The 17,474-nt window shown below is 45.4% G+C and overlaps 1 protein-coding gene across 1 annotated transcript in view; it reads right to left on the reverse strand.

Moving 5' to 3' along the window:
- The window catches only part of LOC123483290 (protein kinase C alpha type-like), a 201,436-nt gene that overhangs the window by 70,017 nt on the left and 113,945 nt on the right, over positions 1-17,474 (reverse strand). Inside the window, exons 4-5 of the mRNA XM_045212955.1 lie at positions 10,085-10,196; positions 2,713-2,841 (exon numbers count right to left, since the gene is read on the reverse strand). Coding sequence (XP_045068890.1) covers positions 2,713-2,841; positions 10,085-10,196 — 241 coding nt within the window. The remainder of the gene's footprint in view (positions 1-2,712; positions 2,842-10,084; positions 10,197-17,474) is intronic.

A 17,474-nucleotide genomic window follows, 5' to 3' on the forward strand; every position in this document is an offset into this window, starting at 1 on the left:
TTTTATCTCTGATGTCCTTACACAGCTCTCTGGTCTTGGCCATTGTGGAGAGGTTGGAGTCTGTTTGATTGAGTGTGTGGACAGGTGTCTTTTATACAGGTAACGAGTTCAAACAGGTGCAGTTAATACAGGTAATGAGTGGAGAACAGGAGGGCTTCTTAAAGAAAAAGAGAGCCGGAATTCTTACTGGTTGGTAGGTGATCAAATACTTATGTCATGCAATAAAATGCAAATTAATTACTTAAAAATCATATAATAATAATAATAATATGCCATTTAGCAGACGCTTTTATCCAAAGCGACTTACAGTCATGCGTGCATACATTTTTTTTGTGTATGGGTGGTCCCAGGGATCGAACCCACTACCTTAGCGTTACAAGCGCCGTGCTCTACCAGCTGAGCTACAGAGGACCACGTAATGTGATCTTCTGGATTTTTGTTTTAGATTCCGTCTCTCACAGTTGAAGTGTACCTATGATAAAAATGACAGACCTCTACATGCTTTGTAAGTAGGAAAACCTGCAAAATCGGCAGTGTATCAAATACTTGTTCTCCCCACTGTACATACATGTGTATGTGATTACTATGGAACTACTGCTGCATTAGCTACAATTAGCATAAAGAGGGAACTGTTTCCTACAACATCCCATGCCATATCAAAGAAACCCCAAAAATACAGTTTTTAACCACTGCACCACTTCAGTAGTATCAATATTATCAACAACCTCTCCCTCAACGTGACCAAGACAAAGGAGATGATTGTGGACTACAGGAAAAAAAAGAGGACTGAGCACGCCCCCATTCTCATCGACGGGGCTGTAGTGGAACAGGTTGAGAGCTTCAAGTTCCTTGGTGTCCACATCACCAACGAACTATCATGGTCCAAACACACCAAGACAGTCGTGAAGAGGGCACGACAAAGCCTATTCCCCCTCAGGAGACTAAAAAGATTTGGCATGGGTCCTCAGATCCTCAAAAAATTCTACAGCTGCACCATCGAGAGCATCCTGACTGGTTGCATCACCGCCTGGTATGGCAACTGCTTGGCCTCTGACCGCAAGGCACTACAGAGGGTAGTGCGTACGGCCCAGTACATCACTGGGGCAAAGCTCCCTGCCATCCAGGACCTCTATACCAGGCGGTGTCAGAGGAAGGCCCTCAAAATTGTCAAAGACTCCAGCCACCCTAGTCATAGACTGTTCTCTCTGCTACCGCACGGCAAGCGGTACCGGAGTGCCAAGTCTAGGTCCAAAAGACTTCTCAACAGCTTCTACCCCCAAGCCATAAGACTCCTGAACAGCTAATCATGGCTACCCGGACTATTTGCACTGCCCCCCCACCCCATCCTTTTTACGCTGCTGCTACTCTGTTAAGTATTTATGCATAGTCACTTTAACTCTACCCACATGTACATATTACCTCAACTACCTCAACTAGCCGGTGCCCCCGCACATTGACTCTGCAACGGTACCCCCCTGTATATATAGCCTCCCTACTGTCACTTTATTTTACTGTATATATAGCCTCCCTACTGTCACTTTATTTTACTTCTGCTCTTTTTTTCTCAACACTTTTTTTGTTGTTGTTTTATTCTTACTTTTTTTGTTTAAAATAAATGCACTGTTGGTTAAGGGCTGTAAGTAAGCATTTCACTGTAATGTCTGCACCTGTTGTATTCGGCGCATGTGACCAATAAAATTTGATTTGATTTGATTTGAATATTTTGGCCTTGAAGTAAAATGCGGTACCACTTTATGCAGTAGCACTAAGCATATTGCCTGATTGGACCATCTTTGGGGCTGTTCATTCAATGCAGAACCAACAGAGTTAAACACACACACACGCAGGTGGATGCGTGCGCACCACACACACACAGAAAGACATGAGAAACGAGTAATGACTCACTAAATACATGTAAAAGTAGTGCACTATATAGGGAATAGGGTGCCATTTGGAAAGCACACACAGTATTGATCTGTATACCAAAGGGAATTGACCCGTGTCTCTGTAGGCTGCAGACTGGCTTTTATTAAGTGATGGTTGCTTCACCACCTGCTGTCTCTGGGCTGCTGTCACTCAAAAACAGACAAAGGAGATATTTGTTATGACAACCAGTTCACTTCATCTATTGAACTGGGAACAGGTGTTTTTACAATGGAATGGTTTTCAAAGCCTGGGCCTATTTATCCAATTGACAATTGTGTAAATAGAAATCGATGTAGGCTACGGTTAGAGGGAACACACATGCACGCACACACACCCACCCACACCCACACACACACACACACCCACACACACGCACACGAACGAACACACATACACAGATTGCCAGGAATCAGTGGTGATGAGTGCCCGGTGGAAGTGATCCATGCTGTGAGTGGATTTGAGGCCAGAAGCTGTTTCTTTCTTATCAGTCAAGATGGGGCTGTAACAGGCAGCTGACAGCTAAAGTGGTTGGGGACTGATGGTTGGGACTGATTATGAAAAGGTAAGAGGAAGCTCTGTCAGCCATTACACATCACAACCCCACTGGGGAAGAAGGCAACGGACGCGCCTGAAATGGCACCCTATTCCCTTCATAGTGCACTGCATTTGATCAGATCCCTGTGGGCCTTGTTCAAAAGTAGTGCACTATAAAGGGAGTAGGGTGCCATTTGGGACACACTCGGAGAAATAGATTTGTCTGAGAGATGGTAAGGTCCGGAGGCCTACCTGTGACCTGCAGCTTGTCCACTGTGACCTCACACTTCAGGTAGAGGCGTCCCCTCCTCTCGGTGTGGTCCGTCCCACACATGCTGGGCACGTTCATCACACACTGATTGTGCACGTTCATGTCACAGGCTGAAGGGATGTAGACAGACAGAAGAGAGACATCATTAAAGAGGTACCAGGAGAGACAGAAGAAAGGTAAACAATCTAAAAATGATGGTTTAAGCAAAAACTGATGTGCTTTATTTATGAAGTCAAAAGGCCAGGTGTAGCCTCTAGTCTACAATATAACAACCCGCAATTAAAAACACATGATGATAATCTAATATGCAGTCTGATTAGAACAGCCAGTGTGTGCCAAAGTCATTTTCCAACCATAACATAATCCCTATTTATATATAGCCCTGAGTCATAATTAATATTACATGCCAGCTCTGGTGAAGAGATATGATGTACTATTTACCATTGATTTAAAGTCATTCATGCTTTATCACATATGAAAATCATAAGACTGAGGGAATTGCACTAATGAAGCCGCGCAGCAGCTTTGATAATGTATATTTAAAGATCTCTGGACAGAGTGAATCATGGGTGGGTTTTAGAGGGGAAATTGCTGGAAGGAATGGACAGAAAATGGAAATGCAGTTCTAAATAATGGAAAACATAATTGGGCAAAATTACAGCATTGTAATTGAACATCATTGTGTCCTGTGCAGTACGAGCGATGTCAATAATGTTATGTTTGAATGTACTTTGAGCACATCTGTCACATCTACTCCCTCTCCTCCCCTCCGGTGTTCGACGTCGCCGGTCTACTAACCACCGGCCTGGCAACCCATCTTCATGCACACCTGGATTTCATTACTCCCCTTCATATAGCACTCCTTTGTTACTAGTCATCAGTTAGTATATTTTTTGTGTTTCCATGTCAGACACGTCTGTTGTTTTGTGTCGTTCCATGTTCATTGTTATTAAACTCACTAACTGCACCTGCTTCCTGACTCCCGGCGTCTACGTTTCAGAATACTACGTCACCAAATGGAAGCAGCAGTTAATCAGAACATCTTCCAGATGGTCAGCGAACAGAGACACCTACTTCGCCAATACCACGACCAGCTGGCACAACTGGGGATGGCTATGGAAGAGGTCCTCCGCGTTCTTCAAGTCTCGACATTCCCCGAGGGGCGTCAGCTCCAACAAGCGGAGGATTCTCCACCACAAGTCGACACAGAGGGCCAGCACCCCAGCCCATCCAATAGTCCACCCAGGTCAGCGATGCCCGTTTGTCCCTCCCGGACAAATATGAAGGGTCAACATCTAAATGCCATGGCTTCCTACTCCAGTGCTCCCTCTATTTCACTCACCAGATGGGAGCCCCCACCACCGAGAGGTCCAAGGTTGCCACGGTTATTTCCCTGCTGACCGGATGGGTGTTGGAGTGGGCTACAGCCGTCTGGGAGAGAGGAAAGGAGGAGCTGGGCTCTGTTCAGGGGGGTCTTAGACCATCCACCGAAGGGCAGAGAGGGGGGTGAGCGCCTACTCCAACTACGGCAGGATGGCCAGACCATGGCGGAGTACGCATCCAGCAGATGGAATGAGCCGACGCTCTGCACCCTATTCAGAAGAGGATTGCGCGAAGAGGTCCAGATGGAGTTGGCGTGCCAAGATGACAATCTAACCTTGGACTCGCTCATCGCGATGGCCATCCGTCTGGATAACCTTCTTCTGGAGTGTCGGCACCCCCATCGCCTCTCTCCCTCCTTCGTTGACCGTTCTGAATCAGAGCCTGAACCCATGGAGGTAGGGGCCACACACCTCTCCGCGGCAGAGCAGTGTCGCCGGAGACAGCTGGGGCTCTGTCCCTATTGCGGCCAGGAGGGGCAGCTTCAGTGGTGTCCGGTGCGCCCTAACCCGGGGTCCACTAGAGCAGAGGGGCGGCCCCGTGACCTTCCATATCCCAGGGTAGGCGTGAGTATCCCATTTTCATAGTTTTCCGCCAAACCCTTTACGGTTCCTATTTCACTGGCTGGCTGTCCCTCAAGTGTTGTCTCTACAGCTCTAGTGGACTCCGATGCCGCTGGGAACTTCATCGACCAGGCCCTTGCCTCCTCCCTGAACTTAACCTCATATCCGTTCTCCTCTCCTTTTCCTATCCAAGCTCTGGACACACGACCATTAGGAACCGGCACAGTCACGCACATCACAGCACCACTCAACCTCACTGTGGGACCCATGCACCAGGAAAGCCTTCCATTCTCCATCACCTCCACACCAGTACACAAGGTAATTCTCGGCCTCCCATGGCTCCAACGTCACAATCCCACCATCACATGGTCGAGTATGAAAATTACCGCCTGGGGACCAGGATGTCGGAGAACCTGCTTTCCCGTACCCTGTGGTTCCATGACGGTTGAGGGCCCTGTTAGCGTTCACCAGCCCATCAATCAGTCCTACTGTATCGTTGGCCCCGTATGTTGGGACGTAGATGTGGACATCTGCCAGGCTCTGGAAAGGGAACCCACTCCTACCACCTGCCCTCCAGAGCGCATCTATGTTCCCACAAGGGTGAGAGATCGGCTGATGACCTGGACACACACATCCCTCGCCGCAGGACACCCAGGTATCACCCGCACTATCAAATCCCTTTCTGATAAATACTGGTGGCCCCCTTTGGCGCAGGACATAGCACCACTATGTCAATTCATGTTCGGTTTGTACTCTTCTGAAGGTTTTATCACCATTTTGGTGATAGTGGACAGATTCTCTAAATCATGCTGTTTCATCCCTCTCTCTGGGCTCCCTACCACTCTCCAGGTCGCTGAGGCACTGTTCCAGCAGGTCTTCCGGCACTATGGCCTTCAGGAGGATATAGTCTCCGACCGTGGCCCCCAATTCACGTCACGGGTATGGAAAGCCTTTATAGAGAAGCTGGGGGTCATGGTCAGCCTCACTTCTGGGTACTGGCCTCAGTCTAACGGGCAGGTGGAGAGGATGAACCAGGAGCTGGGGAAGTTCCTGAGGAGTCACTGCCAGGACCGGCAGGGGCAGTGGGCCCGGAATATGCCCAGAATTCGATGCAACATTCCTCCACTGGGCTGACTCTCTTCCAGTGTGTTCTAGGTTACCAGCCAGCCCTGGCCCCGTGGACTCCGAGCCAGACCGAAGCTCCTGCGGTGGACGAGTGGTTCAGGCGCGCAGAAGAGTTATGGAACAATGCGTCTGGCTCTCCACCAGGAACCTTCCGCTCTGCCTGCCCTGTAAGAAGCTGAGTCCCCGGTTTGTGGGGCCGTTCAAGGTCCTCCGGAGGGTGAACGAGGTAACATACAGATTACAACTCCCCTCTAACTACCGGATCTCACCCTCTTTTCACGTTTCCCTCCTCAAGGCGGTGGTTCCTGGTCCCCTGGCTGATGCCGTCCCCCACAACACCCCTCCCCCTCCCCTGGATATCGAGGGAAGCCCCGCCTATGCCATCAGATCCCTCCTGGACTCCCGACATCGTGGGGGTCGACTCCAGTACCTGGTGGACTGGGAGGGGTACGGTCCAGAGGAGCGGTGTTGGGTTCCAGTGGACGACATTCTAGATCCCAACATCATCTGAGATTTCCACCTTCGCCGTCCGGACCGGCTCGCTCCTCGCCCTCGGGGCCATCCCCCTGGCCGGTGTCGTCCTGCAGCTGGGGCCGCGAGTCAGGGTGGGGTACTGTCACGTCTACTCCCGCTCCTCCCCTCCGGCGTTCGACGTCGCCGGTCTGCTAACCACTGGTCCTGGCAACCCATCTTCACGTACAACTGGCAACCACCATTACGCACACCTGCGTCTCATCATCAGTCACACTTGGACTTCATTACTCACTGATTACTTACAATTCATATAGCACTCCTTTGTTACTAGTCATCAGGTAGTATTGTTTGTGTTTCCATGTCAGACGCTTCTCTTGTTTTGTATCGTTCCATGTTAGTAGTTATTAAACTCACTAACTGCACCTGCTTCCTGACTCCTAAGTTACAACATCTAAAGCCTTGTTTCCATTGGAACTTAGAAATCAACCTGGGTTGGGCCTTGGTGGGCCATCTCGAATTGTGTTTCCACTGCCTCCAGAATTTAGAAATGATGTCATGTTGCTAGGTAGCCAATGTGACTATGCATCTAGCTTCGCTAATGTTGCTAGCTAGCTACCGAAATTTTGTAGAAAGTCATTTTGCTACAACTAGCTAGATAGCAAGATGTTGAAGAAAGAATTGAATTCACCCTCACCACACTGTAACTAATGTTACCCCATACTCCTGCCAGTGCTAGCCAGACTCAGAGCCATGTACAGTATTCAGACCCCTTGACTTTTTCCACATTTTGTAACGTTACAGCCTTATTCCAAAATTGATAAAATAAAATCCTCATCAATATACACACACAATACCCCATAATGACAAAGTGAAAACAGGTATTTAGACATTTTTGCAAATGTATTAAACATAAGTATTCAGACCCTTTGCTATGAGACTCAAAATTGAGCTCAGGTGCATCCTGTCTTCATTGATCATCCTTGAGATGTTTCTACAACTTGATTTGAGTCCACATGTGGTAAATTCATTTGATTGGACATGATTTGGAAAGGCTCATACCTGTCTATATAAGGTCCCACAGTTGACAGTGCATGTCAGAGCAAAAACCAAGCCATGAGGTCGAAGGAATTGTCCGTTGAGCTTCGAGACAGGATTGTGTCGAGGCACAGATCTGGGGAAGGGTACCAAAAAATGTCTGCATTATTGAAGGTCCCAAAGAACACAGTGGCCTCCATCATTCTTAAATAGAAGAAGTTTGGAACCACCAAGACCCTTCCTAGAGCTGGCCGCCCGGCCAAACTGAGCAATCGGGGGAGAAGGGCCTTGGTCAGGGAGGTGACCAAGAACCCAATAGTCACTTTGACAGAGCTCCAGAGTTCCTCTGTGGAGATGGGAGAACCTTCCAGAAGGACAACCATCTCTGCAGCACTCCACCAATCAGGCCTTTATGTTAGGGTGGCCAGACGGAAGCCACTCCTCAATAAAAGGCACATGACAGCCCGCTTGGAGTTTGCCAAGAGGCACCTAAAGGACCCAGACCATGAGAAACAAGATTCTCTGGTCTGATGAAACCAAGATTGAACTCTTTGGCGTGAATGCCAAGCGTCACCTCTGGAGGAAACCTGGTACCATCTCTACGGTGAAGCATGGTGGTGGCAGCATCATGCTGTGGGGATGTTTTTCAGCGGCAGGGACTGGGAGACTAGTCAGGATCGAGGGAAAGATGAACGGAGCAAAGTACAGAGAGATCCTTGATGAAAACCTGCTCCAGAGCACTCAGGACCTCAGACTGGGGCGAATGTTCACCTTCCAACAGGACAACGACCCTAAGCACATAGCCAAGACAACGCAGGAGTGGCTTCGGGACAAGTCTCTTGAATGCCAGCCAGAGCCCGGACTTGGACCCGATCTAACATCTCTGTTGAGACCTGAAAATAGCTGTGCAGCGACGCTCCACATCCAACCTGACAGAGCTTGAGCGGATCTGCAGAGAAGAATGGGAGAAACTCCCTAAATACAGGTTTGCCAAGCTTGTAGCGTCATACCCAAGAAGACTCGAGGCTTTAATCACTGCCAAAGGTGCTTCAACAAAGTACTGAGTAAAGGGTCTTAATACTTATGTAAATGTTATTTCAGTTTTTTTTTCTTATATACATTTGCTACAATTTCTAAAAACCTGTTTTTTCTTTGTCATTATGGAGTATTGTGTGTAGATTGATGAGGAAAAAACGATGTAATCCATTTTAGAATAAGGCTGTAACGTAACAAAATGTGGAAACACTCAATGGGTCTGAATACTTTCTAAACGCACTGTATTTAGCTTGCTAGCTAGCTAGCTAATCAAGCAAATCCGACGACATCAGTGGGTGGATCAACAGCGATGGGTGTAACATCAGAGCTCCATAATTGTTTAGATCGTCCATAGCCAGGTGCACCGCGTGTCAGCTTAATGTTTACATCGCAGGTTAGGATAATTAACGTAGCAGGTTAGGAGAATTAACGTGGCAGGTTAGGAGAATTAACGTGTCAGGTTAGGAGAATGAGGTTCAGGTTAGGAAAAGGGTCAGGGTTAGGCTTAGCTAAAATGCGTAGCAGGTTAGGATAATTAAAGTGGCAGGTTAGGAGAATGAGGTTCAGGTTAGGAAAAGGGTCAGGGTTAGGCTTATCTAAAATGTTACAGTTATCAACATTCGACTCATCGTGCAGTCCATCAGCCACGCAAAACGGTCTTGCGTGGCAACAAATCTGCCCAATTAGCTGATTCGCTTTCCATACACCCACTTACATTTACATTTTAGTCATTTAGCAGACGCTCTTATCCAGAGCGACTTACAGTTAGTGAGTGCATACATTATTATATATATATATTTTTTCATACTGGTCCCCCGTGGGAAACGAACCCACAACCCTGGCGTTGCAAACGCCATGCTCTACCAACTGAGCTACACCCCTGCTGGCCATTCCCTCCCCTACCCTGGATGACGCTGGGCCAATTGTGCGCCGCCCCATGGGTCTGCCGGTCGCGGCCGGCTACGACAGAGCCTGGATTCGAACCAGGATCTCTAGCGGCACAGCTAGTGCCTTAGACCACTGCGCCACTCGGGAGACTTCTGTTGATCCTCCCACTTCTGTTGACACGCCCACTTTCAGACACATTTCATGTATGCAGTTAGTCATGAATCGACAGGTTTGATAGGATGTAGCTAGCTAGCGTTCAATATAACCTGGCTAGCTAAAATCCATGCTAGCTAAACGTGTCAGCATCCAGACCAGCATTTTACATTTTTACATTTTAGTCATTTAGCAGGCACTCTTATCCAGTGCGACTTACAGTAGTGAGTGCATACATTTTCTATACTTTTTCATACTGGTCCCCCATGGGAATCGAACCCGCCACAACCCTGGCGTTGCAAGCTCCATGCTCTACCAATTGAGCCACATGAGACACAGCACCGATCAGCTGCTGGTTGCATAGTAATGGTATCACCGGGTTAGCACCAGCTGTGGAACTGGGCTGCTCTGGCCGGGTTTCCCCCGACCCAGCCCGATTTTCAGAATATGTCCCCTAATTCAAAGTGCAAATGTAAACAGGGCTTAAGTATGCCATTGATACCAGCTGACATTGCAGCTATATTCCAATATCAATACCGTACTAATAGCCCTTGCCCTTGGATAGAGTGCATACCCAATACATTGCCTCATACTAAGTAGTATGCAAGTGTGGACGTTTGGAACAGAGCCACTATCTAATGCATTATGTAGTGTGTATAGTGATTCCAAGTCTAAGTGGATGGAGAGGTACATTACTCACTGTCACACTTCATCCCCTGGTGGATGAGACCATACAGGAGAGAGCCACAGTGGTCGCAGAAGGTGGGGCTGCCATAGGTGTGGATCTTAAACTTGTGCTTGGTTCTGGGGTCCTGCAAAGACAAAGAGATATGGTGAGAAGTTAGTTAAGTATGATCATGTACAATCCGCAGTATGATCAGAGTGGTTGAGCAAAGGAAGAAAAGGTACCCAAAACATTGATGTAGAGTTAGATGTTTTTTGTTTTTTTACTCCAAGTTCATTTTCCACAGATACAGTAATGATGGAAAGACTATTCAACTGAGGCAGACATGACAGGATATGAAAAAGATATGAGAGTAATAATAAACTTTGATAATCCTACACTGCTATTGGAGTCAATACATGAGATAACATGAGATGAGTCAGCGCTATCTGCTAAATGACTAAAATGTAAATGTAAATGTAAATAGTCATTTCCTTTTAATGAAAAACCTCAAAGAAAGCCAGTTTGTGCTAAAAACTTGCACTGTCTATACAAAGCATGTTCTACAGCACTGGCTTGACAAATTATCTTTCTATGAGGAAAAGAAAGAAGCAAAAAGGAAATGAAATGAATTAAACACACAAGGCTAAGGGCTAAATCATTTCTGTTTAATATTGAAAAAGGGATTTTTTTTTACAGAATTACAAATGAGAGGATATAGTACTTTTCTAAATAGAACCATCTCAATCTCCAAACCTCTCATTCTCTTCTGCACTGACTGTTTAATTTGACGCTGTCAAATGGTCTGTAAAAATAAAATAAAAAGCTGTCAAAAACATGTCCCGCAGGCTCAAAATTCCAGTGCTGATTGTGCATTGATTGCAATCGGCACGCTTGCTTTTTTTTATGAACTACTCATATTTGGACAAATACCCATGATCAAAAACTCAAGTGGTTGTCCAATCAATTAACCTCAGCCACACTTGAGGTGAAAATCCAACTTCTACAGTAGGTCAATCAATTTTAAATTCAGGCTGTAACCCAACAAGATGTGGAAAAAGTAAATGGGTGTGTATACTTTCTGAAGGCACTGTGCATGTACTGGGACATACAAAGAAATGGAACAGTGACTTTGTAGCAGTAGTGTACACCACATTATATTCCGAACTGGTAATAGCAGCAAAAACAGTCTTCAACTGTACATACCAATAAGCTTTGTTGTAATTGGGTGAAAATGTGTCACTCCGTAATTGGTTTGTGTGAGGCAAAGAGCAACAGACCATGGCCTTCATGTGTCAGTTCAGTACCTTGCTAATACACAACCCCGTCCTCCAGGCGATGCTGGTGCATTTTAAATCAGTCTTATACACTATAAATTATTTGGTATACATTATGATTTATTTTTTATGGAGAATCACAGTATATCAATTTGCTTCAAAGAAAGTAGGTGTGAAACTGATTAGATGACTAACAGATGTCAGAAAAGTAAAGGATAGATATTATACACTAATGTTGAATTGGGGTTTGTCGTAGTAAATATTAAAATGTTATAGCTTGGTCTGACTAAAATCTTGTGCATGACCCATTTTAATGTTAGGAGCTTGTTTTCAATCAATGCTGTTCCTATGCAAGAACAATGGACAGAGCCAATATCTTCTCAAGGACAACACCCACGCCACAGGCCACAATCTGGTTGCTCCCCACGAGTCTTTCCTTTGAGAACATACACACATTCACACACACATCTCCATGCATACGCACACTCATCCTCATGCCTCACGAGTTACGCACACACACAAACTGCACTTCTTTCTACTGGTCGGGTGCCTAGGGCAGAGGACTCTGCCGTGCACAAAATGGGGCTTCTACTCTGGACAGAGCAGACCCGCCTCCTACGCCTCCGGAACCAATCAAGGGACTAGAAGAAGGACCCCTTCCTTTGTGTTGCATTGTATAAAGTAATGCTGAAAACTCTGTTTTTGATCCCTTTTCAACTGTCTCCATAAGAGGCAACTGAATGGGTCCATGCATGTAGCTTGAGCAGTACCAGCAATCTCTGTTGTTTAATAAACTGCCTTTTGCTTAAGCATATTCCTCTCCGTCTAGCGTCGTTGGTTTGTACTTCCTCTCCTTATGGTTCCACCAACAGGTTTCACTAGAGTTGTAGACATGTTCTAGTAATGTATATCATTATAAAAGAACATGTTTGAACTGACGTCACAGTACCCCGGGGTGCTAACTACTCAAACTGGAACATCAACAATTGGGGGAAAAAACAAACACTGACCTTAGATCAGTGTATAGGGGCCACTTCATCCTACATTACTATTACAAAGGAGAAAATACATAATCTAATTTTAGCTGAGATTTTACAGCCAGTCCAGATATGATTAGTGTCCACAAACAATCTTTAGTAATGGTTGGTTACTAGTGTCATTGGTATAACACGACACCATGAGTCATAATGGGAGATGATACGAAGAGCTCAAATGAGTAGTGTCATTTTAATGACCTTTGATACTCCTTTATCTTTCATACTTGCAGGCAACGGTTGATCGACACACAGAGAGCGTTGGGCATCTTTTCCTTGTTTCCCTCTACAGTGAGCCACGTGTGTATCAAAGCAGTAGACTTCTGACACCATATTATTTTCTGACATGATTATCTCTCCCTGCTTATCACTGGATCATCAAGGGCAGCTCTGAAGTCAGTATACAGCCCAGCTCTGAAGTCAGTATACAGCCCTCCAGCTGCCATCTGCAACACCTGGATAGGTGTGCTGTGAAACTGATCCCAGACCAGGGTAGGAGCGTTATTGAGGCCAAAGAGCATTGTGTGCCAATATACACTCTAAGATTTGTCCAAGATCAAATAGGAGAATTTGTCCAAGATCAAATAGGAGAGTGGAGCATGGTGAACAAAGATAAAAGGTCTAAGCGAGTGTAGGAGATCAAAAGGAGAGAAAAGGTGTCCCTTTATCTGTCACCCCTACAAACAGTATTGCAGCCTATCATAGTTCAGTATGGTAGACTCCCTGGAGCAGTAGCACTATATGTAGAGTATGAACAGCTTCACTGTTGTGTCTGGCTTTATGTTGTAATCTCCAAACGTGACCAGCCGGTTTACGAGACGGTTTTCGTACTGGAATTTGGATAGTCAAATCACACCAATAATGACTCACTTTTATATCCACGGAGAACAGGAAGTTAGAGATAAAAGAGTTAGTCCTACACGGGCCGGTCAGAACATAGTATGCCGAGCTTCGCTGGAAATGAAATCTATTGTTAGCCCATCTTAAAAATGAAAAAACTGAAATAAATAAGAGATTAAAAGATATTGAAGTAAAGTCAATTACGATATTCAAAAGAGATCGAGACATGTTGATAATAATGACATTAAAGAGATCATGAGATATTGATATAGTAAAGAAGAAGATTTGAGATGGGGCTCTGCATGTAGAAAATCTACTTAATACCTACAGTAGGGCTGTGGCGGTCATGACATTTTGTCAGCCAGTTATTGTCATGCAAAGAAATGCCAGGCTCATGGTAATTGACCATTCATTAACATAAACACATTTACTATCGCCAGGCCTCCACGCATACAAGCTACATACAAGACGCTGATGCGCGCCTTTGCAACATCTACATTTAAAAAAGTATAATAAATCAATTGAATATCCCAATAAATCCATTACTTATTTTATTCAGGTCTAAAGAAACATTATGATTTTAAGAAAATGTATTTCAGAAGAACAGAATATGAGTTGGCCTACTGTATGTTATCTGGTAATGCTCCATGCCATAGGCTGTAGGCTTGTTCATTTAGCTGACAAGAGATGCTTATAAGTCCCATACCATTATTTTATATTATATGATTTTATAGTCAGAAGAATATAATTGAACTTGAAATAAAAACTATATTTTTCCCATTCCGGAGCGAGTGCGCATATGAAGTGGCTATGTTGAGCGTAAAAGTGATAATTTGAAACAGGGCCTATACGCTAGATTTAGAGTTATTTGGCAACTTTAGTTGTGAATGATACAAACCTTAGAATGCCTTAGAAATCAAAAGATATATGGGCTGCATGATGCGACTATAGGCTATTGATGATTTGAGAAAGTAGCAAAAAAAGCTTGCGCTCTATTCCTTCCACTGTTCTCTCATCAAGTGATCATATTTTCACCCATTCTCAATTATTCTCAATTTAATCTGGTCTTTACTAATATGTCAAATGGGCATGAACAGGGACAGGGGAAAAAATACATGTCATCTGTATAATCTCTAATAGCGAATGGAGGCCGAGCGCTTTCCCGCCGGTCCGTTTTCAATGATGATGGGTAGGCCACTTTGGTTTTATAGCGGAGCTGTGCTTAACATGAGCAGCTGAGACATAAATATAGGAACACTTATTTCACTCCACGCATCAACCACTGTTTGAGGAGCATGCTCTCGCTGCCTGATGGGTAATATTCCACCCAGACTATGTATGCCATGGGCTCTCCAACCTTGTTCCTGCAGCTACCCATTGCTTAATTTGCGAAACCAAGTGAAATCTGTTCGGGAACATCGATAGTAACATAGTTTCGCAACAAAAAATATTTCAGCACCTCTGCACGCTCAAGAAATGAATAAAGGAGAGAGAGGAGGAGATGGTGAGATATTCTGTATAGCTAAAGGTAATGTGTCACCCAATTAATTACGAAGATATAAAAAAAATCCCTATTACTAGGCTATTCAAAAGGAGATTACCGTTGACTCAAAGGTCACGTGGAATTTTACTCAGGTCATGACTACCGGTGTGGTGGTAATAAGGTCACCGCAACATCCCTACCTACAGTATGTTTTGTAGTTATATGTGGTAGCCCTTACCCTAAAAAAGGGAAGGGTCTCCTCAGTATGTGGTTTGAAAGTGATCTACACTGCTAAAAAAAATAAAGGGAACACTAAAATAACACATCCTAGATCTGAATGAATGAAATAATCTTATTAAATACTTTTTTCTTTACATAGTTGAATGTGCTGACAACAAAATCACACAAAAATGATCAATGGAAATCAAATTTATCAACCCATGGAGGTCTGGATTTGGAGTCACCCTCAAAATTAAAGTGGAAAACCACACTACAGGCTGATCCAACTTTGATGTAATGTCCTTAAAACAAGTCAAAATTAGGCTCAGTAGTGTGTGTGGCCTCCACGTGCCTGTATGACCTCCCTACAATGCCTGGGCATGCTCCTGATGAGGTGGCGGATGGTCTCCTGAGGGATCTCCTCCCAGACCTGGACTAAAGCATCCGCCAACTCCTGGACAGTCTGTGGTGCAACGTGGCGTTGGTGGATGGAGCGAGACATGATGTCCCAGATGTGCTCAATTGGATTCAGGTCTGGGGAACAGGCGGGCCAGTCCATAGCATCAATGCCTTCCTCTTGCAGGAACTGCTGACACACTCCAGCCACATGAGGTCTAGCATTGTCTTGCATTAGGAGGAAACCAGGGCCAACCGCACCAGCACATGGTCTCACAAGGGGTCTGAGGATCTCATCTCGGTACCTAATGGCAGTCAGGCTACCTCTGGCGAGCACATGGAGGGCTGTGCGGCCCCCCAAAGAAATACCACCCCACACCATGACTGACCCACCGCCAAACCGGTCATGCTGGAGGATGTTGCAGGCAGCAGAACGTTCTCCACGGCGTCTCCAGACTCTGTCACGTCTGTCACGTGCTCAGTGTGAACCTGCTTTCATCTGTGAAGAGCACAGGGCGCCAGTGGCGAATTTGCCAATCTTGGTGTTCTCTGGCAAATGCCAAACGTCCTGCACGGTGTTGGGCTGTAAGCACAACCCCCACCTGTGGATGTCGGGCCCTCATACCACCCTCATGGAGTCTGTTTCTGACCGTTTGAGCAGACACATGCACATTTGTGGCCTGCTGGAGGTCATTTTGCAGGGCTCTGGCAGTGCTCCTCCTGCTCCTCCTTGCACAAAGGCGGAGGTAGCAGTCCTGCTGCTGGGTTGTTGCCCTCCTACGGCCTCCTCCATGTCTCCTGATGTACTGGCCTGTCTCCTGGTAGCGCCTCCATGCTCTGGACACTATGCTGACAGACACAGCAAACCTTCTTGCCACAGCTCGCATTGATGTGCCATCCTGGATGAGCTGCACTACCTGAGCCACTTGTGTGGGTTGTAGACTCCGTCTCATGCTACCACTAGAGTGAAAGCACCGCCAGCATTCAAAAGTGACCAAAACATCAGCCAGGAAGCATAGGAACTGAGAAGTGGTCTGTGGTCACCACCTGCAAAACCAGTCCTTTATTGGGGGTGTCTTGCTAATTGCCTATAATTTCCACCTGTTGTCTATTCCATTTGCACAACAGCATGTGAAATTGATTGTCAATCAGTGTTGCTTCCTAAGTGGACAGTTTGATTTCACAGAAGTGTGATTGACTTGGAGTTACATTGTGTTGTTTAAGTGTTCCCTTTATTTTTTGGAGCAGTGTATATTTCCCTATAAAGGGTAAGGTCTATTTTACAGCTTACTTTGCTGTTGAACTATGAAATGAAAGAGTGTAATGCAGGCCTAGAAACTCTGAAGCCAATGTTACAACCATAGAACTAGGAATTAGAATACTAAGTAATTGAATAGGATCTCTATGGTGACAACATTCATGTTTCGGTGTTGCAGTCAGTTGTTTCAATGCTACAGTCAGTTGTTTCAATGCAACAAACTAATTCCATTGGCTTGCCTGTCACAATTATGAACTCAGTCCTTATAACTCAGTGTTTTCTTGCTTGCATTTTCATTTTCAATACTGCACTCTTTTATAGATGAGAAAACATTCCAGCTCTTGCTCGACTGAAACTCTCTTTGGGGCAATTTCTAAAGTAAATAGGTGTTGGCAATATCTCTACCTAGGACAAATATGGGGGATGGTAAGTAAAGTTGCATGTCCCATCTTGCACATCATCTCCTTAAGAAACAAAGCCCAAAGGTAAATACAGTAGGGAGTTCTTATCTCTTTCCGTAGACTGTGCTGGATAGAGGCGATGTCAGATGCCACAGGAATAGTGGATCATGGCATTGCAATAGAATAGCAAACTGAGATCATGTTGTTATGTGAAATGGTTGGAGGCCTGATGTAAATAGCACATCAGCATCATTGAAGGGAGTGCATTGAAAGTTGCATTTATGTATACGTGTTACTAATTGTCCCTTTATCTGTCACCCCTAATTTGAGGAGAAATGGTACATCGGAAGAAGTACACATATGGAAAATCTGATCTGATATTCATTAGCGGCACGCATCACACTCCCTACTCATAATCCATACTCAAATTGGAGAATACTGCCAACTGTGCGTCACTCACAGCCGAAGCGTCAACTTAATTAAATTGTCAATATGCCATGACTAGGCCAATGCCTCAG

This window comes from Coregonus clupeaformis, unplaced genomic scaffold (genome assembly GCF_020615455.1).
Source record: "Coregonus clupeaformis isolate EN_2021a unplaced genomic scaffold, ASM2061545v1 scaf0066, whole genome shotgun sequence".
NCBI classification, from domain to species: domain Eukaryota; kingdom Metazoa; phylum Chordata; class Actinopteri; order Salmoniformes; family Salmonidae; genus Coregonus; species Coregonus clupeaformis.